This window comes from Piliocolobus tephrosceles, chromosome 5, assembly GCF_002776525.5.
Source record: "Piliocolobus tephrosceles isolate RC106 chromosome 5, ASM277652v3, whole genome shotgun sequence".
Lineage (NCBI taxonomy): Eukaryota > Metazoa > Chordata > Mammalia > Primates > Cercopithecidae > Piliocolobus > Piliocolobus tephrosceles.
Genome location: NC_045438.1, coordinates 26369899 through 26397804, shown reverse-complemented (window position 1 = coordinate 26397804; position 27906 = coordinate 26369899). Strand labels below are relative to the sequence as shown.

At 35.1% G+C, this 27906-nt stretch overlaps 1 protein-coding gene across 1 annotated transcript; it reads right to left on the bottom strand.

Moving 5' to 3' along the window:
- Positions 1-1497: 1497 nt before the first annotated feature.
- Positions 1498-20081, bottom strand: C5H6orf58 (chromosome 5 C6orf58 homolog). Its single transcript, XM_023230713.1, has 6 exons — positions 19775-20081; positions 18484-18570; positions 16791-16975; positions 15948-16048; positions 3019-3257; positions 1498-1769 (listed from the first exon to the last, which is right to left on the bottom strand). The coding sequence occupies exons 1-5, from the start codon at positions 20073-20075 to the stop codon at positions 3029-3031; spliced, it is 903 nt and encodes a 300-aa protein (XP_023086481.1). The 5' UTR covers positions 20076-20081; the 3' UTR covers positions 1498-1769; positions 3019-3028.
- Positions 20082-27906: the final 7825 nt, after the last annotated feature.

Genomic DNA, 27906 nt, shown 5'->3' with positions numbered 1-27906 from the left:
CTTATCCTTATCCTTATCCTTATCCTTATCCTTATCCTTATCCTTATTCTAAGGACAGTTAGATGTACTTGTTTAGCGGCGGAATGATAGAGACAGGAGGCAACCAAGGGTTTCCCCGGTGAAGCCCCACTCTCAAGCCTAAAACAGCTCAAAGGCTGAAAAACCAGACTGCTGGTCCTGGAGAATCTCCTATCGGCCTGTGCACTGGGGCGACGGGGTGGAGCGTTGGGAAGTTCGTGCTGTTTGCAGGGGGTAGGAGCCTGACCTCTCCTGTTCCTGTGTGGTAACCTGGGATTCAATCTGTGACACGGGGACCTGTTAACAGGAACCCCTCTGTTTTGCTGAGTTTTTTCATTTTCACCCAGTAAATTCCATTCCCTCTCCCCCTTCAAAGTGTCTGCAAGCCTAATCTTTCCTAGTCATGTGACAGGAACCCAGTTTTTTTCTACAGCACTAGCCACCCTTATATTTATGCTTTTATTGACTCCCCAAAATAATCTAGCAATGTAGGTTTTATAATCTTAATTCTAACAATAAGTAAACTGAAGCACAGACAGTGCTAGAAAAATGGCCCAAGCTCAACTCAACTGGCAAACTAGAGTTGAGTTTTTTTGTTTGTTTGTTTGTTTTTGAGACAGAGTCACTCTGTTGCCCAGGTTGGAGTGCAGTGGTGCGATCTCGGCATCACTGCAACCGCTGCCTCCCGGGCTCAAGCGATTCTTCTCCCCCAACCTCCCAAGTAGCTGGGATTACAGGCACACACCACCACGCCCAGCTAATTTTTGTATTTGTAGTAGAGATGGAGTTTCACTATGTTGGCCAGGCTGGTCTCAAATTCCTGACCTCAAGTGATCTGCCCGCCTCAGCCTCCCAAAGTGCTGGGATTACAGGCATGAGCCACCATGCCCAACCATTGCTGAGATTTAAACTACATCTTTCCTAATCCAGTACCCATATATTCAAACCAATTTGTCCAATTTCATTTTCCAACAGTTAGTGGGTAGATTTAGTCTGTGAATGAGACCCTGGGAAAACTTTCATATGAAAGCTTCATGTCAGCTCTAGAAATCACCACCTCCTGGCCAGTGTATTCTCACTCATTAATTATACATTTTATATATAATGAATTCATTGTCAAGTGTGGGTGAAAGGAGGGGAACTCTATTGTATAATTGCTGTAAACTTGTGGTCAGCAAAAACACAGAGAAAACTGACACATGAGTTAGTGTATTCTATTTTCCAGTTCAATTTTATGAACTTAAAAAATTTAAACTGCCTGTCAGTATTTTATTTCAAAATGATCTGTATTTTGTTTATAAATCAGCAATATATATTAGTCTAAATGTCATGAAATTTGATGATAGGATAACAAAAGAGCTACACAAGTTTAATATGTTTGTTAATTTCTCAGTTTTTTTGGTAGCATAATGCAATATACTTTTATCTTAAACATTTTAATTATTAATGAATTTTAAAATCATGAGCAAAATCATCACTATTTTAATTTGAATGCATTTAAGTTTTTAATACATGTACAAGATCTTAACAAATAAGCATAAATCAAAAACATCAGAAATAATGAAACTATATGGTCATGATTACATTAATTGTTTGAAATTACTGATTGTCAAGTTAGAGTTTTTCATTTTTAATTCATTAATCATTTCCTGAAGTTTCAAGTTAAATGTTTCAGGAGTTATTTCCATAAATTCTGGAGCTAGATTCCGAATGAACTCTAGATACATTAGATTTTTCTGTACAAAGATAACCTGTAAAAGATACAAAATTATTACATGTAAACTCTTGCAAATTTTTTAAAGTACCTTTTGGCAATATATGGCTCATAATTTTATTTCATTTCCTTTCTACTAATTTAGGGGCAAAATCATAAATTATACAAAGAAAAGTAAACATGGCATGTCATTCATTGCATTATTGGCAATACCATTTGGCAATATCTGACTTACCAACTTTATTTCATGTTCTTTCTATGAATTTGGTGGTAAAATAATACATTATGCAAGAAAAAATATATATAAAATGTCATTGTTATATTATTGGCAATAACTAATAATAACACTAAACATCTATTAAACAGAATAAATTAGATCAACTCATTTTTGGGAAAAAGCTCCAAGAAAAACTTTCACAGAGTGAAGGAGACTTGCTCTGCTACTCGCTCACTATGTGAAGGGAAGCTGCCTACTGACAGAGAATGCCACACTAGAACCAAAGGAAAAACTTCAATTGTATGAAGTCTATAAAGTGTTTGGATGTTTTGGTTACTCTAATTGATGTAGAGGTTTTTTTTACAACATAGGTTTAATTTATTCATGTTTCATTTCCTCCATTTTTATCTTTCAGACTCAATGTTTTTGCTTTGAAAAACATTAATGATATAATTATGTTTTAAGTTTGGCTCAATGCTTTAGTGCATGTATGGCAAATGGGAATGATATAGTCACTTTCAAACTGGTAGATAAAGAATCCTCTGGGTTTTTTTTTTACTCACTAGAAGATCCAGCATTTGAAGGGCTGGAATAAAACCCTTCTTCCACGACTAATAGTATTGGATCAAGGGAACTCAGGTAAGCCAAAATGCTAGTAATTTCATGAATCATGGCAGGTTTTCTTTTGAAATGTCTTCATTTTCTTTAAGAGCAAAGTAGAAAGTTTTTTTTGTTTGTTTTTAAAAAGATCTGATGATCAAAATAAGGAATATATATATCAGTATGTAGAACAAAAAAAAGTGTTTCAGTTGGTTTGCCAACTTCAAGTTTCAACATGGTCTCCAGATGAAAGGACAGGCCATATGTAAGAGGATTAAAATGTGTGCTCATTAAATGGTTCTATATATCAAGAGTGATTATTGCTAAAGGAATAGAAAGGATACCCACAGGAAATCATAACTTTATTTTTGGAGTGCTGTAATGTTTATATCACTGATTTAATTATTATTTCCTCCTCTCTGTTTCAACATAATATTGATTTTTAAAAGTATTCTTTTAAGGTTCTTACCTGTAGATTTCTACACATTGCCAAGCACATTTAGAAGAAACAGGACTACATTCTGAAAAGCAGTAAAGTCACTGATGAAAGGGGCTACATCAGTATTAAGAAGAATTCGCGGTGGCAGCCCCTTCTGGAACTGAGATACTCTTATCAAGGTTGTAGGAAAGAGGACTGCAGCTAAATGATCCACAGCCAGTACCCAACTTCTCTCAAAATGTGCTTCTGTTTGAGAATAATAATCATATCTAAAACACAAATGGAAAAGTACTTAATTATAATTAGTCACCTCAGAATTTCAACCTCATTGCCTTCAGAAAAAATTGGCTCCTGCCAACAAACTAAATTCATAATTTTATTATTTAGAAAATAGGATTGATAATGTGATGACTTTATTCCATCCCTCAGGAGGTGTGAAGATGGCTCACTAAACTTCTAAATCTAGGAAGAATCATCTCATTAATTATTTACATTTTACATTGCATTTTATCTTCTTTAATTCAGCACATACTTGAATACCACCTAATAACCAAAAGTAAGGCATTTTTAAATCATACTCTTTGCCAATGTAGAGATAAATATCAAAGGTCTAAAGCAAAATTTTTGCTAGACTCAAATATCCTTTGTGAAACTGTTGATTTCTTGAAGCCGTGGGATCCTAGAAACATTGAGCTTTCTAGAAAAAAAGGTATCTGATTTTTACTATCTACTTTCTAAATAATTGGTATTTTCTACACAGGAAGCCTCCGGTAGAAAAAAAAAGCCTCTGGAATTGTTAGAAAGACTCTGTAATTATTACAAAAGCCTCTGTAATTTTCCCCATGATAGGTGAGAAAGTTTAGTTTCTCCTAAGAAATGGGGACAAATAATTACAATGGAAAGATTAAAGGTATATTCAGTAGTTTTAAAACTATAAAAGTCTAGGCCGGGCGCGGTGGCTCAAGCCTGAAATCCCAGCACTTTGGGAGGCCGAGACGGGCGGATCACAAGGTCAGGAGATCGAGACCATCCTGGCTAACACGGTGAAACCCCGTCTCTACTAAAAATACAAAAAAACTAGCAGGGCGAGGTGGCGGGCGCCTGTAGTCCCAGCTACTCCGGAGGCTGAGGCAGGAGAATGGCGGAAACCCGGGAGGCGGAGCTTGCAGTGAGCTGAGATCCGGCCACTGCACTCCAGCCCGGGTGGCAGAGCAAGACTCCGTCTCAAAAAAAAAAAAAAAAAAAAAAAAAAAAAAAAAAAAAAAAAAAAAAAACTAAAAACTATAAAAGTCACATCTTCTGTTTCTATCAGCTGTCTAAGCATGCTGAACAACTTGTAGTTTTGTAAATAGACTTGTTCTCCCTGAGACGTTGTATACTCACCATGTGGTTTACCAGGTACATTCCCTTTCAAGTCTCATCATAGATATTATGTTCTTCACAAAGCTTTCCAGCCTACCTGAGGTGGAATCTACCACTTTCTTCTCTTCTATATTCCCGTAACATCATATCATCCACATATTTGAAGATTTTTTTCTCTAGTTATTTCTATTATAATGTCTAGAAATTAGATTATCTGATTTTATTTTGACAGCAACATAGAAAGGATCCATTAAACAGAAGGTGCTTGCATTATGCTTATTGAGATTAAATAAACTATAACATAACCCAGATAATACCCATTGTCTGTTTGACTCCCATGCTTGTGGGATCCTCCCTGCTCTATACTTGGAAGTGGTAGGGTAGGCAGGGTTGGATTGTTGATGACAGAAGCGTTTGGTCTGGATTCAATTCCCCTTGATACATTACAGTCACCCACCAAGCAAAGATGAAAGGAAATGTGAAGTCATAAAGATTTTGAGCAAGGGCCACAGAGCTCTAGTAACAATGTACTAAACAAATTGAAGTAAGTCAGAATCACTGGGAGAGAAGAGATGAGGGCACCAGTTCAATACACAGAAATCACAAAAGCAGTGAAGAAATTCAATAATAAACTCTTCAAATGCATCAGTTGAATGAATTATTGGTCAGTTCACCTAATGATCAGATAGAATGTAGTCACAAAAGAAAGAATGAAAGTACACTTGAAATAATTCACATAAAGTAGAAGCACAGGTATACATAAGTCAGCCAATCTGAGGATACAGAGCCACAGAATTTTATTTGAGTATATGCAAGCTACAAAATATTCAGTATTGTCTCAAGTAAATACTCCTTAATATATATTTACCTAAAGAAAGTAACTGATGAGCTTTTAGAGTTATTTCACAGCATGTAATAGATTGCAACCATGGCCCCCGTTCTTTACCAATCCCTACAATTCTGTCTTCTGCTATGTAACTTTCAGTACTGATTCTTCCTACATTAGGTGATAGGGAGAAATTCCCACTCCTGACTCAGTCGTGTAACTTGACATAAAAAATATAATAGTAACTAGTTTGACATAGCATAAACTTGAAATGCATTTTCACAATTTGATTATTCTTTCTTGCAATTCTGCCATCACTATGGAAAACAACCAGGCTTGTCTGATGTAGAACGAGTCAGGGAACAGAGCTGAGCTTCCCCAGTCATCCCTGCTGCAGCCAATCAAAATCAGCCAACATGAGAGTGAACCCAGGAAAGACCAGCAGAGCTGCTTATTTAAACCCCAGACATCTAAGCAATAAACACAGTTGTACAACACTGAAGTTTAGTGGTTGTTGATTGGGCTGCTTTCTTTCAAACAAAGCTAACTTAACTCAGGGCCGCACACATAGTAAATTGCAGGGCCCTGTTTTAAACCCTGTCAATCTATCTGCCTTTAAAACCCATGTTCTTTACTACTGCTTTTTGTCATGGTGATAATAGTTACTTTATATTGAATATTTCTCATATGCCAGTAGCACATTAAGCATAACTTATGGATTTCTTAATTAATCCTCAAAATTGTGCTATATAGCATGTACTATTGTTATTTTATTTTAAAAATAAGAAAATTGAGTTTCTCCCAGTTTGAATTCCTAGGTCAAAAGAGCCAGGATTTAAAACTCAGGTCTGTGTAACTTCAAAGCAAAGTGTCTTAATTTGTACACTATTACTTCATTTCAAGGAACAATCATTAGCCTTGAATCTTGTAATATGAATTCATAGACCTTGACAAACCAGACCTCATAAATAGGTAGATTAACAAATCAGAGCACATAAGTGGGCATTTGAAATCTTCCATAATAATCATATTAAAAGATTTACCTTTCACCAATATAAGGCTTTGAAACTATTCAAATTGCCTGAGGAACTATTATTAAACTTTCAGTGAGATGAATTAATAGAAAATATGTATTTTTTGCTTTATTAATAGTGCACCTATATATAAATTTATCCATAACACAATATTTTATTATATTCTGAACTGATCCCAATTAAAGAGATAATAGAAGGGAATTTTTAGGTAAAAGAGTTTTTTAGTAAAAATGCTGTTTTTAACAAATACTTGTACTTTTGCAATCTACCAAATCTCCATTAAAATGGCAGAAGAAATAAAATCAGAACACGTGGGGAACAACAAGATTTGTTGGAAGCTGGAAATTGAAAAGAACTAGTTGAAAAGATTTAATAGAATCAAGAAAACTAAATTTTAAGCAACCAGAGAGGAAAACAGAAAAATAATGCCAATATAATTTGCAGAATTCTCCTCGATTTAAGTCTGAGTAATACCCTCTGGGTGAAAGGAGATTGCTAAAATCAGGGAGATTAAAAGACTTTAAAGAAGCAATCATATACAAAGATTTCCTTCCAGATTTCAAATAGTAGGTAACTACCACTGCTCACCCTGGAAAGATCCGCCCGCCTTGGCCTCCCAAAGTGCTGGGATTACAGGCGTGAGCCACCGCACCCGGCCCCTAAGTGTTTCTTTTTAAATTTGAGTAGACAGTCAAGTATTACCATATACCTGAGGAAAGCCACTAACATGAATGGAGACACCAACACAAAATAGACCTCCAGCAACCCCCAGAAGCACCAAGTGACCAAGCAATGGTCCTTTCCAGGGCTCATTGTGCTCATTGAACCCCTGCACCCACTCACTTGCATGCTACCCCTCCCACAGGGCATTTGAACATGGTGGCAAAGTAAGCAAGCCATACCCCTGCTACAAATCCTGCAAAGTGGTCCAGGGAGCTCTCCCATCTCAATAAGATCTGTTTTGGTCTATATGTTTATGTATGTCTGTATGTATGATATATATGTGATGTTTTTCTATTTCCTTATGATAGTGCCAAACTTAACTCTTACAGCAACTGGGATTATGGGTGAGTTCTTTCTTAGATTCAAGCTCCACGAACTTGTGTTTTAAGCTCTTTGAATTCATTTGAGCATTTTTTTATCTGGACCATATTTAAAAGTCATGACAGAAACAGGAGTGGGTCCTATAGGGAGGCCTCAGGTGTCTGACTGGGTCAGACAGAAACTGGACTGCATTCAGTAGGTAGGTCTCATCACCAAAAGATAGGAAATCATGAGTTCATCAGGATACAAAGATTCTGGAACTCCTCCATCTGGAACTTCAGCCAATTTAATGTTAAAAAAATAAAAAATAATATAAAATAAAAAGAACTATGGACCCAGAAGTTATGCTTTTCTAGAGAAATGGGTGAATCTTTCTAAAGGTTACTTAGAATTACAGTGGCCACAGTGAGAAAACTCCTTACAAAATGCAAACAGGTGCTTGTCTTCATAGTTACAACAGCTCCAAGGACAAAAAAGACCTATTCATACCTATTTTAAAACCCAAACCAAGGGGGGCCCAAACTAAAGAAACTTGTGCATTGAGATGTCTGCTTTTATTGTAAACAGCCAAGCCATTGGAAAAGAAAATAACTGTCCATTTTTACACCAGCCATCTGATGAATCCGCTCCCTTTGTCTGTACTGTTTCCCCACCAGAAGAAACCACAAAGGCTTCACTTTTGGCATAATAATCAACCATTCCCTCAGAAAGAAGAACTCTGAATGGTGGATTTTGGGGGAAGAGAGGGTTCATATCAAATCTGGAAAGTCCCTGTGTTCAATCCTGTCTAATTGACACTTTGATCATTTTCAGAAAAACATTTGTAAGAATTAACCCTCTCTGTTTTTTCAGTTTGATCCTGCTTCTCCCATGGTGGCTTCTCAGTGAACAGAAACTGTGCTTCTAAAACCCCTGCTCGTTATACGTGCTGCCAATTCTGTTTACCTCTTTCTTGCTGTCATAATCTTTACTATACCCCAAAACTCTTTCTTGGAAAAATAACTACTTATTGATCTGTCATTCAATTGTGAAAACAAACTAACCTAAAATATTAATTAATCTGTGACTATAAGATTAAAAGTTTCTGTGCTGAGTATGGACATAAAAAAATTCTTGACTAATAAGAAAAAATCACATCTCTAAGGAAAATCTCAATTTGTAAGACTGTCTCCTTTTCTGCACTGGCAAAAAAAGGAGGACTAGGTCACTAATGAAAAAGGCATTGCTTTAAATCTACATAACAGCCTTGCCTTTGTTTAAGGTACTTTTCGTGGCCATTGTGTCTTAACTGGGCCTTACCTATACCCTTATTTCTTGGTTTAGGCAAATGATGTTATTTAAACTTGAAGTCTAAGCTCTTTATCTCTGAAATGTAAATTTTCTACCTGACTTTATGTAAGAGACATTCCTTTGGAAATGCAAATTTAGAGAGAGCTAAGGAAAAAACGAAGGAACTATTTGGAAACTTGTAAGTTAACGTTTCTAAAAGTTTTATCTTTTTCTTATCTCTTTCTCAAACACACACACGCACACATAAAGGAGGGTTTTGGCCATATGGGCACATAGTCTGCTTCATTGGCCAGAAAAAGACAATTTTGGATCCAGATATTCTTTAATAAATTAATGAGTGTGTATTACTGTACCTGGCACATGACTAAAACTTTTAGAATAAAATCATAATGATACGGACAGGAGGCAGAGAAATACTGGGTAGAAGAGGGCAGTTCCCCAGCAAAGTCCCCACCCATAAGCCTGGGCCCATGGCCCTAAATGAGAACTTCACATCTCTGTTTTTCCACCCAAATGTTGCTTTTTCCAAAACTACTCTGGCCCTCCATGTCCCCCATTCCATACCCATAAAAACCCCAAACTCCACTGGCAGAGGAGCAGAGTGGTGTGGCAGAGAAGAAGAGAAGAAGCATTTGTACATTGAAAAGGCAGCAGGATAGTCAGAGAGGAGTTGTTATCTTCCCACTCCATCTGCTTTCCAGCTCCCCATTTATCACACTGAGAGCTGCCTCCATCACTCTATAAAATCTCTGCATTCACCATCCTTCAAGTCCACGTGACCTAATTCTTCCTGAACACTGGACAAATACCCAGGTACCAAGAGGGCAGAATGTAAAAGTCTGTCACCCTGACTTTTCACTGAGCTGGTTAACACTTAATCATCCATGGACAGTAACTGCTAAAAGAGCATTAATTGTAACACACCCCTAGATGGTACCATTAGGCCAGAGCCCAAAAGCACTTGCCGCAGCCTCCAGCCCTGGCACCCACTCACCTGCATGTACCCCATCCCACAGGACATTTGAACATGGTGGCCAAGTAAGCAAGTCACACCCCTGTTACGAGTCCTGCAAAGGGGTCCAGGGAGTTCTCCCATCTCAATAAGATCTGTTTTGGTCTGTATGTTTATGTATGTCTGTATGCATGATATATATGGGATATTTTTCTATTTCCTTATGATAGTGCCAAACTTAAATTATGAAAGAGCTGTATTTGACTCAAGGAAAATAAGTGCCTATATAATTTAAGTATTATTTCAGAAAAACAAGAACTAACCCAAATGCTTTGCCCATTTACATTACTACAGGAAACCTGGTAGAAAAAAATAAGCTTATGTCATCTCTATATTACAAAATTTGTCAGACAAAAAAAAAGCTAATCACTAGCTGATTAACATTTGATTTTTATGAGCGATTCAAACATAATTGTTAAAAACAGGTAAGTTAAGTGGACATAAGCAAGATAAAATTCCCATGTGAAAGATGTCCTTCCTATACCAAAATTTTTTTCTTAACAGCCTTATCATTGAGAATGGAAAGTTGAGGCTGAGGGAAGTCTATACAAACAACAATTTAATTCTCAGGCCCAAAAAGAAAAAATCCTGAAAAATAATGTCAGCAAAAAGAGTCAAAATCTGTAAAATATTTGAAGGGATTTATTCTGACACAAATAAGAGTGACCATGGCCCATGACATAGCCCTCAGGAGGTTCCAAAAACATGTGCCCAAGGTGGCTGGGGTGCAGCTTGGTTTATACATTTTAGAGAAGCATGAGACATCAATAAAATACATTTGAGAAATACGTTTGTTTGGTCCAGAAAGGCGGGACGATTTGAAATAGCGGGGTGGGGATGAATCCAGGCTATAGGAAAATTTAAACATTTTCTGATTCGACAATTGTTTGAGTTTGTCTAAAAACCTGGGATTAATGAAAATGTTCAAGTTAAAATAAAAGAATGTGGTGACTACGGTACTTTTGATGTCTCATAGTGGCTGCTTTAGAGAAAATAGATGACAAATATTTTCTATTCAGACCTTTAAAAAGTGCTAGACTCTCAGTTAATCTCTTCAGGACTGGGAGGGCCTGGAAGAAAAAGATCTAGCTAGGTTAACAGAGATTCCTTACAAGTGCAAATTTCCCCCACGAAGGACAGCTTTGCAAGCCATTTCAAAATATGGCAAAGAAACAAGTTTTGGGGTAAAATATTTTGTTTTTCTTCTTTGTCACATATGCCATAGTCATGTTGGAAGGTAAGTCATGATACATAGGGTTAAATAAAACCGATCTGATGACAATTTATGATTAGTAGGGCATGACTCCCCAGACCCCTTAGGTAGGAATTTGGGCAAGATTTTAAAAAATCAAAGCTTAGTCTTCAATAGAGATAATATTTTGCCTCTTCTACAGTTTTTTATTGCAGAGGGACCAAAGGTATTTGGGACGGTTAATAAACGTATTTTGTGCCACACTGACAAATTCACCAGGAGAAAACATATGCTTCTGGAAAGTATAATTCATAGATTTATTAGTCTACAGATTACTGGTACAACAGTTCACAATTGTTTGTTTCCTAGTGTTCACTGGAAACTTAAGGTTAATAGGAGTTAAGATTCTTAATTATATATAATTGAAATACAAATAAGGAAAACAAAGCTATATGCAAGTAGACAGGTAAAATGTGCTTTTTGTAAGAAAAACTATAATATATGAGGATGTTTTGTTTTGTTCAAGAAACAGAAGAGCAAATTTTATCCTGATATAGAATGACCTGTTGTTCCAAAATGAGAAGAGAAGTATAGGACAAAGATTGAATGTATAAGAAAGTTATAAAAGGTTTGTGAAAGATAAACCTTGTGAAAAAACTTGTGTTGATCAAGTTGGCTAAAATTAGAAGAGAATTATTTATATGTTTTTCTAAAAATTGAGCATTAATATCAAAGGTACACTGATGCAAAATTAGAATTTATTTCCTTGTGTTAAGCCAAGGTTTTCTCGGAGTATTGGTCTGTTCTTAGTAGGACACTGTGAAAAGTTTTTCTTTACCCTTGAAGTAATTGTCCTAGAAAACAAAGATTCTGCATTTTACTAAGATAATTTCCTTTGCTTCATGTTGTCTTAATTAGGTTTTTTGATCATTTAAACAACTGAGTCCTCTCTATAAAAGATCGAAGGTTTTTCTATAACTGTAATTTTTCTGTGTTTGCCTTTAAAATCTTTAAATTATCACTCTGGTTAAAATGGATGACTATTAATATTTAAAAGTGATCTGTTATCCTATTTTATCAAGTATTTTAAACCTTTGATATTTCTGGCAAGCTTCCGAAATTCTAAATCAAGTATTTTTATTGACCTCAAATTAACTTTGGGACTTTGCAGGTAGGCCTTTGGAACATCTCAAAAGGATATCTCTCCTTATAAAAAGAGAGATATTTAAGTAATTGGGCCTATTTGATAAATAATATGGAAAGCATTATCAAATAATAAGTAATGTTAAACCTTCTTTAAGTTGTATTTGTATGGATGTGTTATTAATATATGTTCCAGAAATTTTATGAAATTCCTAGAAATCTGATCATCCCGTTGGACCGAATGAGAATTCCCAGAACTGTTACGAAGAGACTGATTGATTCATAAAACTTCTAACCCAACATCAAGTCGAACAAGAATTAATTGATTACTAAGAAAATGCTTTGGCAGATTTTCATGCTATGTCAGCCAGAAGTGAAGTTGTTTAGATAAGCAATTTGAACAAATATCATGAGATTGACTCAAGCCAAATTACCTATGATAACCTATTTAGTAAGCAAGCTATTGAGTTGATTTGGAAATACAAAACTGACTTTTTTTTTTTTTTTGAGATGGAATCTCACTCTGTCACCCAGTCCCCAGTCTCTGGAGTGCAGTGGCACAATCTCAGCTCACTGCAACCTCTGCCCCCGGGTTCAAGCAATTCTTCTGCCTCAGCCTCCCCAGTAGCTGGTACTACAAGCATGCAGCACCACGTCTGACTAATTTCTGTATTTTTAGTAGAGATGGGGTTTCCCATATTGGCCAGGCTGGTCTGGAACTCCTGACCTCATGATCCGCCCACGTTGGGCTCCCAAAGTGCTGGGTGTGCCAGTCAAAACTGACATTAAAAAATTTTTTTTTAATATTAAATTTTTAATTTATAATATATAATATATAATAAATATATTAAAAATATATAAATTCAATGTTAAATATGGACTCATGGAATGCACAGATGGCCTCCTAGTCCTTCCTGGGTCCTAAAAGCTTCCATTATTAAAAGCTCTATACTCATCAAGGGAGAGAGAAAATAATCCAAATTATGAGGAAAATATTGGTGGAGTGACTATTCTTATCACCAACATTGGGTTTGTTAAACTGATAATACTGGTAATATAATAAAAACCTCAAGTGATACATTTTTGGCACATGCTGGATCATTTGAACACAGACAAATATATTTAATTCAATTGTCACCTTCAGTGCATATTTTCTGGTTTTATAGGTGTGTTTCTATGCAGGAAGGCTAATGCTATAACAATAGTGAAAAGGTTATTAGAAAGTGTCTTTATAGGGCATTCCTGGAAACATCTCTAGCAATATAGGTACTCATTTTACCAGAAAAGTTGTAAAACAGTTTAAAAAGGTATTAGAAACACAGTGGCATTAGACAAAGCTAACGGAATTTGTTGGATTGCATTGGTCAAAGGTCCTACTGATTGATAGCAATCAAATCCACTCCTGTAGGAAAAAACAGATTGACTCTGTGAAATAGTTATTGGAAGGCCTATGTCTCTAATAATAAAACCTCATGTATCTCATGTTTTTCTAAACTCTGATATGACTCAAAATTGTGAGGCTTCAATGCATTTTGCCAAAGCATATTTTCACCAGATGAAAGAAGCCCTTTGTGGCCCACCAACTGATAACAACCATATCATTCATGATCTAGAACCTAGAGATCAGTTCTTTTGGAAACAACACCAAAGAAAGACTGTCCTTGAACTCCATCAGAAAGGACCACACCAAGCTCTTTTTTGCACCACAGCTTCAGGGATTTGAGTCTTGGATCCACATTTCTCAATTTGAGAGAGCCCTTCCAGACCCTTGGGACTGTACACCCACTGGAGACCTCCAGGTAAAGCTTACTAGGTATGTTTTTTTTTCCCCCCAGAGGAAGATGGCATCCTTGATGTAGACAGCTTTGCCAAAATCATAAATAAAATCTTTTCTCCTCTGTCAACATGAAGTCTTTTCTCCCTTTCCTTTTTGGCCCATGTTTCTTTTCTGTTTATACATGGCAATATAATGTGATAATGAAGATTTCATAATCAATTACTTCTGCATGGAACTTAAACTGAGTATTGCATATGTCATGTTAAACCTAAATCCTGACATGATCTTAGAGATACTCTGGTTCATCCTGTAAGAAATTTCACTGATATTCCATGCGCAGTATCTAGTTCTTTCTAAACAGCTAGACTTTTAGACTGAAATATTCAGATTGCCTGTTTAAATCTAACAGTAGGCAAAACCTATACTGAGAGTTTGGTAGTTAAATTAAGCCAAAATTGAATTTGAAAAACAAAAAGAAGACAATTTGACTTTTGTACGCAAATTTATCACCCTAATCCTTTAGTTGTTAGTATCTTCTAACCATACAATGATTAAAAAATGAGGCCTTAGACAAATATTACTAATGCTGACTCATAATGCTGACTCATAAGGCACAAGGCATCTCAAACAGGAGACTATCTGTAGGGTTCTTCCAGAATATGTTTTTATTTGTGGAGGATTTAATAACCAACCATATATGTGGGCAAATCCATGTCTCAATAATTGCAAAATAAGGAGCCACTGGCAATTAAGGGATTCCAAGGGTACTCCTGTCACTCCATAACTGATTGGAAACTTGATATTTGTCTGCAACTCTTAATTTTAACTATGGAATAAAGAGGAGTTTAACAGCAGGTATGAATTCTTCTTAATGGGTATTGTTGGGTAGAAAATTCCTTCCCTGGCTTTGTATAAATTTAAAGGAGGTTATGCTTAGAAATATGTCTCATGCATTAGTTACTATAGCTGATTCTACTGCAAAGGCTATAATTGTCCAACAAACTACTTTAGATTTTCTTACTAAAGGCATATTAGGTAACCAGATTGCTTTGGACTACCTTTAGGGAGGAATATGTGCACTAGCTAACAATTCCTGCTGTACTTAAGTAAATTATCAGATAGGGTAGAAGCTCAGTTGTAAGAAATCAGCAAACAAGCTAGTTGGTTAAAACAAGTAGAATTTTATTCTGGCTTAATTATTTATATATTTGATTTATGTTGGTTCAATTGATGGATGGAAGCTCCTTCAGTCTCTTAGTATCAGCCTCCTGATAGCCATCGTAATAGTCTCCCTGGCACACCTTAACCTCCCCTGAGTCTTAAATCCTCTTATGCAGCTATTCATTCTATGTCAAATGGTCTAACTAAAATTAGAATAATGAAAACATAAAGAGAACATAAATAACCAGTCAACTGTCCTGATGTATGAACTGTGAATTCCATACTGATACCAAATCAATCAATGATGAAAGTGACAGAGAGTGGTGTCAATGTCCAAGGTTTTGGTCAACCTCTCAAAATTAAGAGGCAGACCAAAAGGTGGGGAATTGTTAAATTAAGTTTGGTCTAAAATTGCCACCATATGTAGCAAACTGCAACTTAATGTAGTTTGTAAACAAACTGCAACCGAACTTAAGAGTATTTTCTTGTAACAAATATGAGTCTCATCAAATCATGGCAGGTGAGCTTCAGCCAATCACAGGTTGCCAACTGATCAAACCATGCCTATATAAGGCAAATTTCTCATCACACTATGTCCAAATAAGGCAAATGCTGAGCTGTAACCAAAGTGTTTCTATATGTCACTTTCTTTTTCTGTCTGTAAATACTGCCTGCTCACATCACTGGGTGAGGCTCTCTGAACGTCTACTGGTTCAGAATGATGCTGATTAATGAATCATTCATTGCTTAAGTGAATTGTGCCATATTTATCTATCTACAGTTTTTCTTGTAACAGTGTCTATGATTAAATAATAAAGGTCATCTACATATTTATATTTTATTTTGTCTTCTACAATTAGGAAAATGTGTTGCCTGTTGCTTGTTTGTTTGTTCCTTCATGCAAGGCTTTTTTCCTCAAAATTTTCCCTTTCTCCATAAAATACCTTTTTAAGCCTGATCATGTTAAAATATTTACACATCCTCATTATAATCTCCAATGGTTAGGCTTATTATTTAATATAAAGATTGAAAAATACTCTAGAAGAAGAAAAATATATAAATAATGCCCAGAATTATTTAGCATATTAAATAAAGATACTTTAAAGATACATTCTTACCTGTCTTCAAAACTTTTGATAGTATCTGCCAAGGTTGAAGTATGTGCAGCCCATAAGTACTTCAACAGATCATCAAACTTACTAAAAGGTGACTGCAAATACTAAGGTAAAGAAGTCAAATGTATTAATATTTAAGCAACTATACAATACTTCTCCCTGAAATTTAGTCATGTTCAGATATATAATTTAGCAATATTCTACATAAAAGAAGAATTTTATTTCTAAGTAAAAATATGTATATGTCCTTAATGTCTAACACTCGTTAAAGAACACAAAAATATTCATTAGTTTTAATAATAACATATGCATCTATAAGTATTGAACTTCAAGCATTTTCAGACTTTATATTTTATACAGATCATAAGGTCTTTATTTTTTCCTATTAACACTGCTAAAATTACCATAAAATTGTGAGTAACAAAAATATCTTATTAAAATGTTTCATTAGATCTGAACTAATGCAATAACCTACTAAAGTACTAGTAAATATATCTTTTCTTCATTGATTTTAGTCAAATTTCTTCTAATATCCTAGTGGACATGAAGATTCAATTAATCAGAATAGCCTCTTCACCATTCAGCCAAATATCCTGTATGCTCACCATTTTTTTATAATGTATTTGAAGCAAGAAGAATGGATAGATTTATGTTAATGCTGTATTGAGGCAGTAGGTGTTAATTATTCATAACACTCTACTATACAATATATTATTAATATATCATGCATAGCAATTTATATTTGCATACTAAGGAAAATATTATGCAATGCACAAAAAAATCCTAGATTAAATGATAAGACAAAATAAATCCTCTTCCTATCTCCTAAGAATATAAAGAAGGAACCTGGTAAAAGGTGTTCCACTTGTTCATTGTTTCAAGGAAAGATGAACGACAACTAGAAACATCATAACAAAACTTCCTCTCATTCTTGGGTGGGGGCAAAAGCCTGACTTGGTCTGATGATATCCCCATTATACCAGAATCAACCGCAGCAAGAAAGGGTAATGAAGACAGAAAATAATTCAAATCTGTAAGAACAAAAGATTTATTATTACCACAAGCACTAACAAATTTCAAAGAGAATATTTTTAAGGAAGGTATAAGTTATTAAAAAAATTCACAGACCCAGAAACATGATAAAAGCTAAACACTGGGAAAAAAATACTGAGCAAAAATCCCCCTAAGGGTCAAATACATAAATTTGATTGTGTTTCTGTTAATAACCCCATAATCATAAATATATAACATGTTGGCTAAAGTAGTTGACTATGATATTTTAAAACAAAAAGTAATTTTAATGGATTTCATAATAGTCATTTTTCAAAGTATTAAGTAGAAATGGAAGAAAGTTATCAACTTTTCCTCAGAATGGTACAAAACCTCTGGTTAACGGTTTTATTGTGAATTGTATTTGTAGTTTTCTCTAAAATATTTTAACTTGATTATAGCTTTGGTAAATGATGTTTTCTATTTTATATATGTAAATTTAATTTGTAACCATGATATAACTACATTTTTATTTTATTATATGCCTTTAAAGCAAAAATTTTGGATAAGTTTTGACAATAGATCATTGGATAATTGGACTGACAATCAAAGAAGACTATTTTTACATTTTTAAAAATTTTACCTATGTATAACCTATTCCAGCAGACTCAGACATTTTCATTAGTTGGATATTAGGCTCATACTGATTTCCACTAGAAATCAGTGATGTAGAATATTTCATCCTAGACAGGCATTTGTGAATGGAGTCCTATGCCACAGTGTAGCTGGCTAATCCTCCAAACTACTAAACCAATCTAAGAATAACAAACTCTGAATTCTAGTTCTGTGGCCACTACTATTTGTGGGTCTTTTAAAAGAACAATTAGGGGTAGTAAGAGGAAAATGCTTAAGGATACATATGATGTGTGTCACTCTGAAAAAGTGAAATTTAATGTGGTCATATTTCTAACTGTTGGGAAATACCTCTAAGGATTTGTGGTATAAATTGTTTTTATTACTAAAGTATAAAATTAAACGAAAGAATTAGAAAATACCTTCTGGTTATTTTAGCATTAAAGTACATGATTAAAGCCTGAGATTACTTATTGGTATAATGAATTGCAGTAGGTATTAATCTCTGGCATGTTTATAGGTTTCAATATTAACCACATCTGGTCTGAGCAAAATGAAAAAGCATCATTTGTCTTGATGTCTCACTTCTTATCATTCCTTATTCTGGAGATTCTTTGTCATCCGTTGGACCTCCCATCTAACTGCCAGAATTGGCCCCTCAGAGGCCATTGCTTTTGCAGAATCTTATTTTCGTCATTCTGTGAAAAGCTGGGTATGTCCTAAGGAATCATTATTGACATTGTGGCTGTTAAATCTCTTAATGTGACCTAAAGACCATAAGGTACATGGTGAAACAGATTCCTTTTTAAAATAGGAAAAAGATTGTTTTAGTTCTGTCTCTGTCCCTAAGATTTTAGGTTTGAATGCTTTCTTTCAGGTAAGGTTAATATCTATTTTGCCACTTAAACGAACATACCAGCCCACCAACTGTCCACAGAGATGCACATATGATCTCCAGATTCATAGCCACAGTTTGTCTGTCGGGTTGGATCAGCTAATCTGCCTGGAGGAGAGAGGATGCACAGTTGTATTTATTATATACATTTTGGAACTGGCTGTAACTATTGCTTAACCACATAGATTTTGTTTGTAGATACAAAAGCATTTATTTCTGAATGATATATGTTGGTATTCACATCATTCTTTTCTATCTTTTATTTTTTAGACCCCAATAAATTTCTTTTCTTTTCCTTAACAACAACACAGTTTTCTACTTTTGAATTATAGGTCCTAAATATTATTTGCTTTTGTAAGGATTCTGTCTTCTATTTCCTCCTCTACCTCCTAATCGAAACTATGAAGCAATATGCATACACATAAAAAGGATGGTCAAGAGTCAAAACAAACCCCAGCTCCACCACTCACTAGCTTGACTTTATCTAAATAACCTCTAATGCCTTAGTTTTCTCATCTATGACATGGGGATAATAATATTAACTACATTATAAGGTTGTGATGTGAGGTGAGAAAAAGCACCAAAAGTGTTTCACCTGTAATATACGTTATGTAAATATTAGAAAATAATCATTGTTTTTCTTCCAAATGAAATTGCTCTTTTCTTAACCTCTTTCTCACACACAATATTTTCTTTATTGGCTGTGTTATCAGTGTGGACTGGGAAACAGGCACCACTCTTTCTCATGAGCTTCTATCAACCAGAACAAAAGTATCTTTCAATTCATGCATATTTTATCCCAAAATGTAACTTCTCTCTATACACTGTAAGGTACTTTATTTCCAAGAGGAAGCAAACGTTTTACAGAGAAAGATCCTCATGAACAATGTGATGATTCTTTATAACCTCTTATCATAATTAGAACTTTAAGAAATTCAAACTAATTTGACATCACTTTGTATATCCCCTTGACTGTTCAGTTCATCTCATTGCTTAGAAAGGAGTGTGGCACTTAGTAGAATTTCAATAAATATTTGTGAAATGCTCAATAGATGAGATGTGATGTCTTTTAATAGGTGATAACTATGTCTTATACCTCATTGAACTTTCTAATAATAACGCACAACCCACAAAAGAAGGATTTATGAGTAAGGAGAAGGATAGGTAGAAAAACAAAGATTATAAGGGAAAAGAGAGCAAGATAAAGAATCAATTTTTAAAAACATGGTAGGGTATATACAGAGTGCAATTTCCCAAACACTTCTTAGGTCTACTGGTAGATCATTACAACGAAAACAAGAGTCATTCTTACCTGTCCTATATTGCCAGCCATACTGCAGAGGCAATCCCCATAAAATATTTTGTTCATTTTCTGGTGCAAATTTTGCAAAATACCTGGCTGTCTGGTTCAACAGGATTTTATACATCCCCATTCTCTCAAGGTATACCCACGGATTAATAATGTACATGCTGTTCTCCACCCTGTAGTCACTGAGCTGACCAGGACTCTCCTTCCACAGAGGGGGCTCTATATCTGAGAGATTGGAAGTCCCTGCTAAAGAAGCAGAAAAGTAACCAACTAGTACACAAAGCCAGGAAGGAAGAAAAGCCATTGTGCCAGAGCTGGGGATTGAGATTGTGGCAGGGCTTTTATTGGAGAATGGAAGAGGAAGTCATGATATTTGATTACCTGACTTTGCTTTTTTTTTTTTTTTTTTCCTGGATAGGGTGAAAATGTAGAGGAAATTGATGTATTAGCTAACATTTAGTATAATTATATTTTCCAGCCTCTTCAGTGTCAGAATACTGTGTCAGAACCTAAATACAAGGTTAGGCTTGTTTATAATGTTTTAGATAAAACTATTTATCAATAAAAACCTTCCAGAAGTTTCCCAGGCTACATTGTGACCACAAAATACATCACAAATGGCTTTTGAAGCTTCCCTCTCATAAAAAGACTTTAACATATTTCATGGAAAATATTAAATAGCAGAAGATGGAAATATTAGGATTTATAATAATGTACAAACGTGTACTAGAAAATATGTGTGATCCAGTTGTAATACAACTTTCTGCTTCAAGAAAGAAGCTTAAAGAATATCTAATTAGCTCAATTCAATAGTGAAAGTCAGTCTACTGGAAAAAAAACCTGCTAGCTAATTCTTAATATCTATTTTTCATTCTTTATTAGTAAAAGAATCATAGAATTTTAGCTGGGAATATGGTTTCCCAGAATTAAGGCTAAATTTCCAGTTTTCTTTGCACAAGCAACCATGTGACTAAGTGTGGACCACACAAATATAAAGAGAAATAGTGTCCACAGTTTCTGGGACATGTCCTAAGATGGAGGGCACATGTCAATTCCTCTTCCCTTCCTCCATGTTGTGGTTTGGATTATTGATGTGATGGTTGAAATTCAATCCCGACACCTAAACACAAGGCACTATCTTAGGGATGAAAGAATGCAAAGTTGGCGGTGGCTTAAGTCCCAGAGAACTGTGGAGCCATGAGATGCCCCTGAATTCCTATATCTGAGTTTTGCCTAAGCAAGAAACACCCTGCTCTCTTGTTTCAACCAGTTATTGAGGTTTTATTCACACATTGTCAAAATTCTTGCCTTATTAATAGGTAATGCATCTGAAAAGCTCAATTATTCACATAATTAGATCCATATGCTTCATAGTAGGTCCATGGTAGTGCTCGCTCCTGGCATGGTCCATATTAAACATCCTACAGCGTGATTCCACTCTTTTTTCCTGTCATATTATTTACCCAATAGCCATTTGATAATTAATACATTTTCCAGAATGTTAATATAAAAGGGAATGATAGGAATTGCTATTGTAGATGAAGAATGCAATCATTCTGGAATTTTAAAAGTATATTAAATCTTTATAAGAATAAATACATGAATATGTACTATAAGATATGTTTCTCTAAAACCAAATGCCAGATTGTTCTCAATGGAGAAATCTTAAGAGCACTCCCTTTAAAGTCAGAAATAAAGGAAAAATGACCATCAGCATTATAATCATTTAACTTTTGTTTGAGGATACCAAACAATAAAGTTAGTAAAGATAAATACATTAGAAGTATAAAATTGAGAATGAAGATGTGCTAGTACATTTCTTATAGATGACATGACAATGTTCAGAAAATATAAGAGAATAATCTGGAAGAGTAACTACAAAGAAAAAATTTACTAAAGTGGTTAAGAACTAAATTACTATATATAAATCAATAGCTTTTATATATAAAAGCAATTGGGAAATATAATAGATGAAATGGAAGAAAAGTCCACATTTTAATGTCAACAAAAGGGCCAACATATAAGTGTCTAATTATGATAGATCTGTTTGGAAAAATCTTTAAGACTACAAAAAAATTGAACAGTTTTAAAATCATACAATGTTTCTCAATAGACTCAACCTTATCAACATGTTAATTTAAAAATTTGTACAATAAATGAGAAATATTAATTAACAGGATTTTTAGACGTGTTTTCTAGAAAGATTTTTAGAACCACTGAGGCTAAAATTTGTCAAAAAAAATAAATTGTGAAGAAAATAGAAAAACTCTAATAATAATGGATAATAGTAGTGAAAGGAAACTTTCCATAACAGGTATTAGAAGATTATTACAAGCCCTCAAAAATTAAAGTAATACCCCACAGTCATTGATGTAATAGTGTAACCAGTTACTCGTTAAACAAAACAGAAATACTGAACTATATTGGAGAAAGATTTTAAACGAAGACCAAAATACAATGAGAATTTAATGAGGAGCTATACTGGAACTAGATCTAGACATTGCTTCTATGTCCACTGGTGGGGTAATTATTGGAATCCCCATATACAGTGGGAACAAAGTAAGAGTACATCTTGATGGAAAGATATTTGTTAAAGGTATAAAAGAAATAATGTCCATAGTAGCATCTGAATCTTCTCGTGCAAAATTATTAATAGAAGAGGAAATAAGTTAGACGCTTACAAACAAACCTCAAGTGAACATCAAACATATCATGGCATGTGCTGATAGTCACATAACCTGATATTCACTCTTCTCTTATTTCTTTGTAAGAACACCCCTAATCCTTAGCACAACACAGTCTTCCTGGAACAGAGATTATATTAATTAGTCTCACTGCTTGATGTAGCTACGTGATAAAGCTGTGGCCAAATTGTTAAGTTGCAGCTTTCAAGGAATCTGCTTTATACATTGTCCTTTATTCTTTGTTATTTCTTCCTCTGCTGGCTGGAATGTAAATGTAACTAGAGACTGATGCTGTCTTAGATTATGAAGGAACAAGGAAAGATAGGAGAACAATAAAACAGAACACTTTTGATTTCTCGTCTCTACAGCTCTAGATTGTCTGCTTCTGATTGCTGTCTCTATGAAAGAAATAAAATTTCAATTTAAGGCAATAATATATTTTTTGCTGGATTTGTACTGCTTGGAAAACCTAATCTGAACAGACCTTCTAATTTTCTCTTTTAACATTTCTGAATCTCATTTTTTCTTAACTATAAAGTAGAAATAGTGTTACATGCTCCTAAATCCACTAATTATAACTCCTTTTCAAGGTAAGCTTCTGATATTTGGGAAGATAATTTGTATTAGATATTGGATAGACAATTACATGTTTGAGTCACACACAAACAATTACTCAAACTCGAAAAGGTCAATGGGAAATAAATACTAATATCCCAATTTACCAATAATAGCTAAGACTTAGCAGGGCTAAGGATTTACCCTAAATCACATACAGGTCCCAGATGAGAAAGCCTAATTTTGATCCCAGGCCTGCCTGATGTCAAAGCCAGGGCACTTGTAGGCTATGTTGTATTGTGCCACAAAATAATGATGCAAATAACATTACAGGGAAATTTTAGCTTATTTAGGAGAAGAAATTTTGTTCAAAAAAATCTGCATTTTTATAGCACTTGCAGATGTTTTATTCATTTTCCTAGAATGCTGATTGCAAGTGTATATTTATTTATGTATTTATTTTTTATTTATTTATTTATTTTGAGACGAAGTCTTGCTTTGTCGTCCAGGCTGGAGTGCAGTGGCACTATCTCCGCTCACTGCAAACTCCGCCTCCCAGGTTCACACCATTCTCCTGCCTCAGCCTCCCGAGTAGCTGGGACTACAGGCGCCCACCACAGCGCCAGCTAATTTTTTGTATTTTTAGTAGAGATGGGGTTTCACCGTGTTAGCCAGAATGGTCTCGATCTCCTGACCTCGTGATCCGTCCTCCTCGGCCTCTCAAAGTGCTGGGATTACAGGCGTGAGACACCGTGCCCAGCCGCAAGTGTATATTTAGATGGTCATGTTGAGGCAACTGTCAGGAGATTGAAGACAGGGGAACTGTAATGTCAACTTAAGTTTGTTACTAGCAGTGTGAATTTGAGGACTCTAAATTTGCTCCTCTACAAAAAGAGAATAGTAAAACCATTCTTATTACACAGAGGAATGGAAAAACCTAAATAAGAAGATGTAGGCAAAAGGAGTAAAAGAGTATAAAACTATGTAAAAAATTTTAAAGCCTTTTCATTAAAATTAAACAACCACTCTGGAATATGTTTGATCCATTTCTATATTCTTTTAAATATGTGCCTTGACTTATTAATGATTTGGTTATGTTACTGAATTAGTTCAATGCAGTCATTGTCCTCTTCCTTTTCCCATCCTCAGTAACAGTAGAAAAACTTAGATTATTTTGTATACAAAGCACACAGCTCATGGTCACACAGGTAGAATGGCAAGAATCAAAAATGTTTAAAAAACTGACAAAAAGACAAGCTGTGGTTAACTTTCCTAACATAAAATAAACGTTATTGGCAAATATTCCAAAATACTTAACTGATTGACACTTACGAAGCAGCAGTATCTTACAGTTAATTTGGGGGGGTTATATTACCTATATTTATACAAACATTTTAGTATATCAGAGTAATTATAGCTTTCCTGATTAAATATCCTATGAGTATACTTTTTTCTCTGAAAGTGGTTCCTATTTACTCCAGTGTAAAAGGATTTTCACGCTTTTCCTTATGACGAAATATTGAGAATGAAAGCAAAAAAGAAACTACCAACATGACATCTTCCTTGGAACAAGGATATGAATACATTTGAAAATCACAGACTATGAAACATATTTATCAAATAGTATAAAATATACTACACATGAAGACAAAGATATTTACTGAATTCCTTGATGTAACATAGGTAATGCCTTACCTTTTTGTCAGGTCTAGAGTCAAACATGGAATATAACTAGATAAGTGATTTTAAAATATCATACTAGAGATATGATTTAAAATCTTCATTGAAAGATACATCAGGCCAACATGTGACTCTGATTATCTATAATTTTTCCTCTTTGAGAGAGGACACTGTCAGATGTGCAAGTTGGTAAAGGAGGGAAAAGAAGGGGAAGTCACCAGATAATACAACTAAGAGCTGATGAGATGAGGGATTTTACTGTATGCTGCCCCAAATGCCTGGATCCTGTTAATTACCCAGACAGAATTCGAAATATATCAATTCAGACAGTTAAGGAGAGACATGATGGTGGAAAAAAATAAGTACACATTTGACAGAGATTTATTAGGGCAGCTATGTTTAACCAAAGCTATAGGCTTTCCTAGTTCATTCTTCCTCTGTCCTTTCTTCAGATATTCCTAAACTGACCCCATTCAAGATAACCATAATCTTAGCAAGCAATGATAGGTCATAACAGAAATGGGAAAGTATATATTAACAAAATGAAAAAATATCCTTAAAAGATATTTTGGGGGGAAAATGGGAAAGTAATATAATTAAAATATAAACAACTTATATCACACGAGAAACTGTACTAGAAGACAGAAAAAGAGTCAGACACAATGAAACCATAGGGGCACAGGGAGGAGAACACCACACACCCAGGGTCTGTCGGCGGGTGGAGGGCTAGGGGAGGGATAGCATTAGGAGAAATGCCTAATGTAGACATGGGCAGGTAATATTTACAGAAAGAAAAAGGATGTGACATACAGAAACAGTTTGATTGATTCCAGCTCAGCATTTGCCTTATTTGGGCATGGTCTGATCAGTTGACAGCCTATAATTGGCTGAATTTTGGCTGTGATGATTGGCTGAGACTCAGCTACTTGTTAAAAGAATATACTCAAATTATGTTGCAGTTTGTATATACTGAGTTAGGTTGCAGTTTACTACAGAGACATTCAAAGTACAGAGGTAATTGTGGAAGAAATCTATTTAGTTTAATACTACTCTTTCTCTTTGTATTTCACATTTGGTAATTTCTAGTGAACTATTTTTAAGTTCAATGACATCCTTGCCTCATCTGTGTTGAGTTTATGAATGAGCCAGTCATAGGCATTTTTTATCTCTGTTACTGTGCTTTAGATTGCTAGCATTTCTATTTGATTTCTTATAATTTCTCTCACTAAGATGAAACTACACATATGATCTTGTGTGTTGACCCTCTTTTCAAATGGAGCCTTTAGCATAATAAATTTAAATTCTTATGTCGTATTTTGAGTCTAGTGTTAATTCATTTGTGTCTTGGGAATATGTTTGTTTCCTAGGCTTTTCATATACCTCCTAATTTTGGTTGAACATCTACACCTTGTGTAGACAACAGAAAATGAGATACATAGATTTTTGCTTGGATCCAGGAATATCTTTCCTTCTGTTAGATCTTTCTTTAGCACAAGGGTTTTGTGTTAATCTAACTGAGCTGGATATGAGAATTTTTGTTTCTCTGGTTATACTCCGTGAACCACAGACCTCAAATTCCTCTCCTGGAGCTGGTTTGTCAGAGAATTTTTCTTAATATCTTCTCCTTGTTCAGGCTTAGGCTTTCCCACTGTGATGAAATTCAGAAATTACATCTCTTGCAGCTTGCCAGCACTATTTCATGTTTACCTTTCCTGGACATTTTTTATCCTGGTGAAGTAGAATATAGGGGTCATAGCACAAAACTCCATTAGGACCCTTTATCTCCTATTGCCAACAACTCTACAGATTAAGCCTTTTTCCCTCATAGTGGGAATAGGGCAGGACCTCACTCTGTCGACCAGGCTGGAGTGCAGTGGTGCAATCTCAGCTCACTGGAACTTCCACTTCCCAGGCTCAAGCTATCCTCTTGCCTCAGTCTCCCAAGTACAGAGGGACTACAGGCATGCCACTATGCCTGACTAATATTTGGGTTTGTTTCTTTGTAGGGCAGGGTTTCACCATGTTGCCCAGGCTAGTCTCAAACTCCTAGGCTCAAGAGATCCACCCAATGCCTCAGCCTCCCACCATGCTCGGATTACAGGGAGCATTAGCAACACACATGGTCCCAGTATTTTTCACTAGTGAAGTTTATGTGAGGTGAAAGGAAAGAGGAAACAGGAAGATTGCTCCCTGGTGTTTGGATTGGCATAAGATTTACATGATGTCAATTTAATTTCCACATTCACTATATATACCTAATGGTAGAGGTGAGGTATAACTCTTCCTTGATTTGCCTTTCATGGCAGCTATCTCCCCCTTTCCTCTTGAACTTATGTCTTTTGATAGCTTCAGTGTTTTCTTTCCTCAGAATTCAATACAACCTGTCTTTATACAAAGGTAGGTTAATATTTATTGTTCCTTTTCATGTGTTGTTAGTTCTAAGTTTCTAGTTCATTAATTGATTTCTTGAGAAACACATACAATGGTATCTTGCCTGCCCTTTATTGTTCAAACAAAAACTGTTTCCAAAGTCTTCATGTTCTTTTCCTGTATCATAATCAACAGCTAGAGGCATACCATTCTGCCAGCAAAACATGACTTTTTTCCAAATTTTCAATAAAATGGTAGTATCAAACATTTTCAATCACATGTGACTTCTTTCAAATACCTAAACTTAGAGTCCCTTAGACTCACCTTTTCTTTGCTACACTGAAAATTTGTTGAGCTTCTTCCATTGTGTCCTCTGCTCCATTTTAAATAATGGACAAATATAGTCCTCACTGTCTTCACAGATATTTTATCTATTTATATTTCTTTGACTTAACTGACAGTTATTATACCTTTTCCTTGACACACTCTTTTCTCCAGTAGGTAGCTCCTGGGCATGCTCATTCACATGCAGCTCATAAATCATGGGGCAGATTTAACAAGATGCAAGCTACTCCCATTAAATGCCCTATTCACACCATGTTATATCACCATCAATGCTATCGACTTTCACTCTACTCTTCTGGTGATTGCCAGGGATTTGTAATAATACTTTCCCTAGATTAAGTAAACAATTTGATACCTCACTCTCTGGTTTTTATTCATATCTTCAACAACTAATTATATTAAGAGAATCAAAACTAGTTCTCAAAATTATTCAGGTAGTAATAGGAACACTGTCCATGATGGTTTTGACATTTGCTCTCTGCTGATAATGTGGATCCATAA

Excerpts from the sequence above, each read along its gene's own strand:
- C5H6orf58 (XM_023230713.1), bottom strand. The coding sequence starts at position 20,075 with ATGGCTTTTCTTCCTTCCTGGCTTTGTGTACTAGTTGGTTACTTTTCT. Across the intron at positions 16,976-18,483 it reads TGTGGACAGTTGGTGGGCTG|ATTTGAATTATTTTCTGTCT; the intron begins GTATGTTCGTTT and ends TTGTTCTTACAG. Across the intron at positions 16,049-16,790 it reads AGTGGAACACCTTTTACCAG|TATTTGCAGTCACCTTTTAG; the intron begins GTTCCTTCTTTA and ends TCTTTACCTTAG.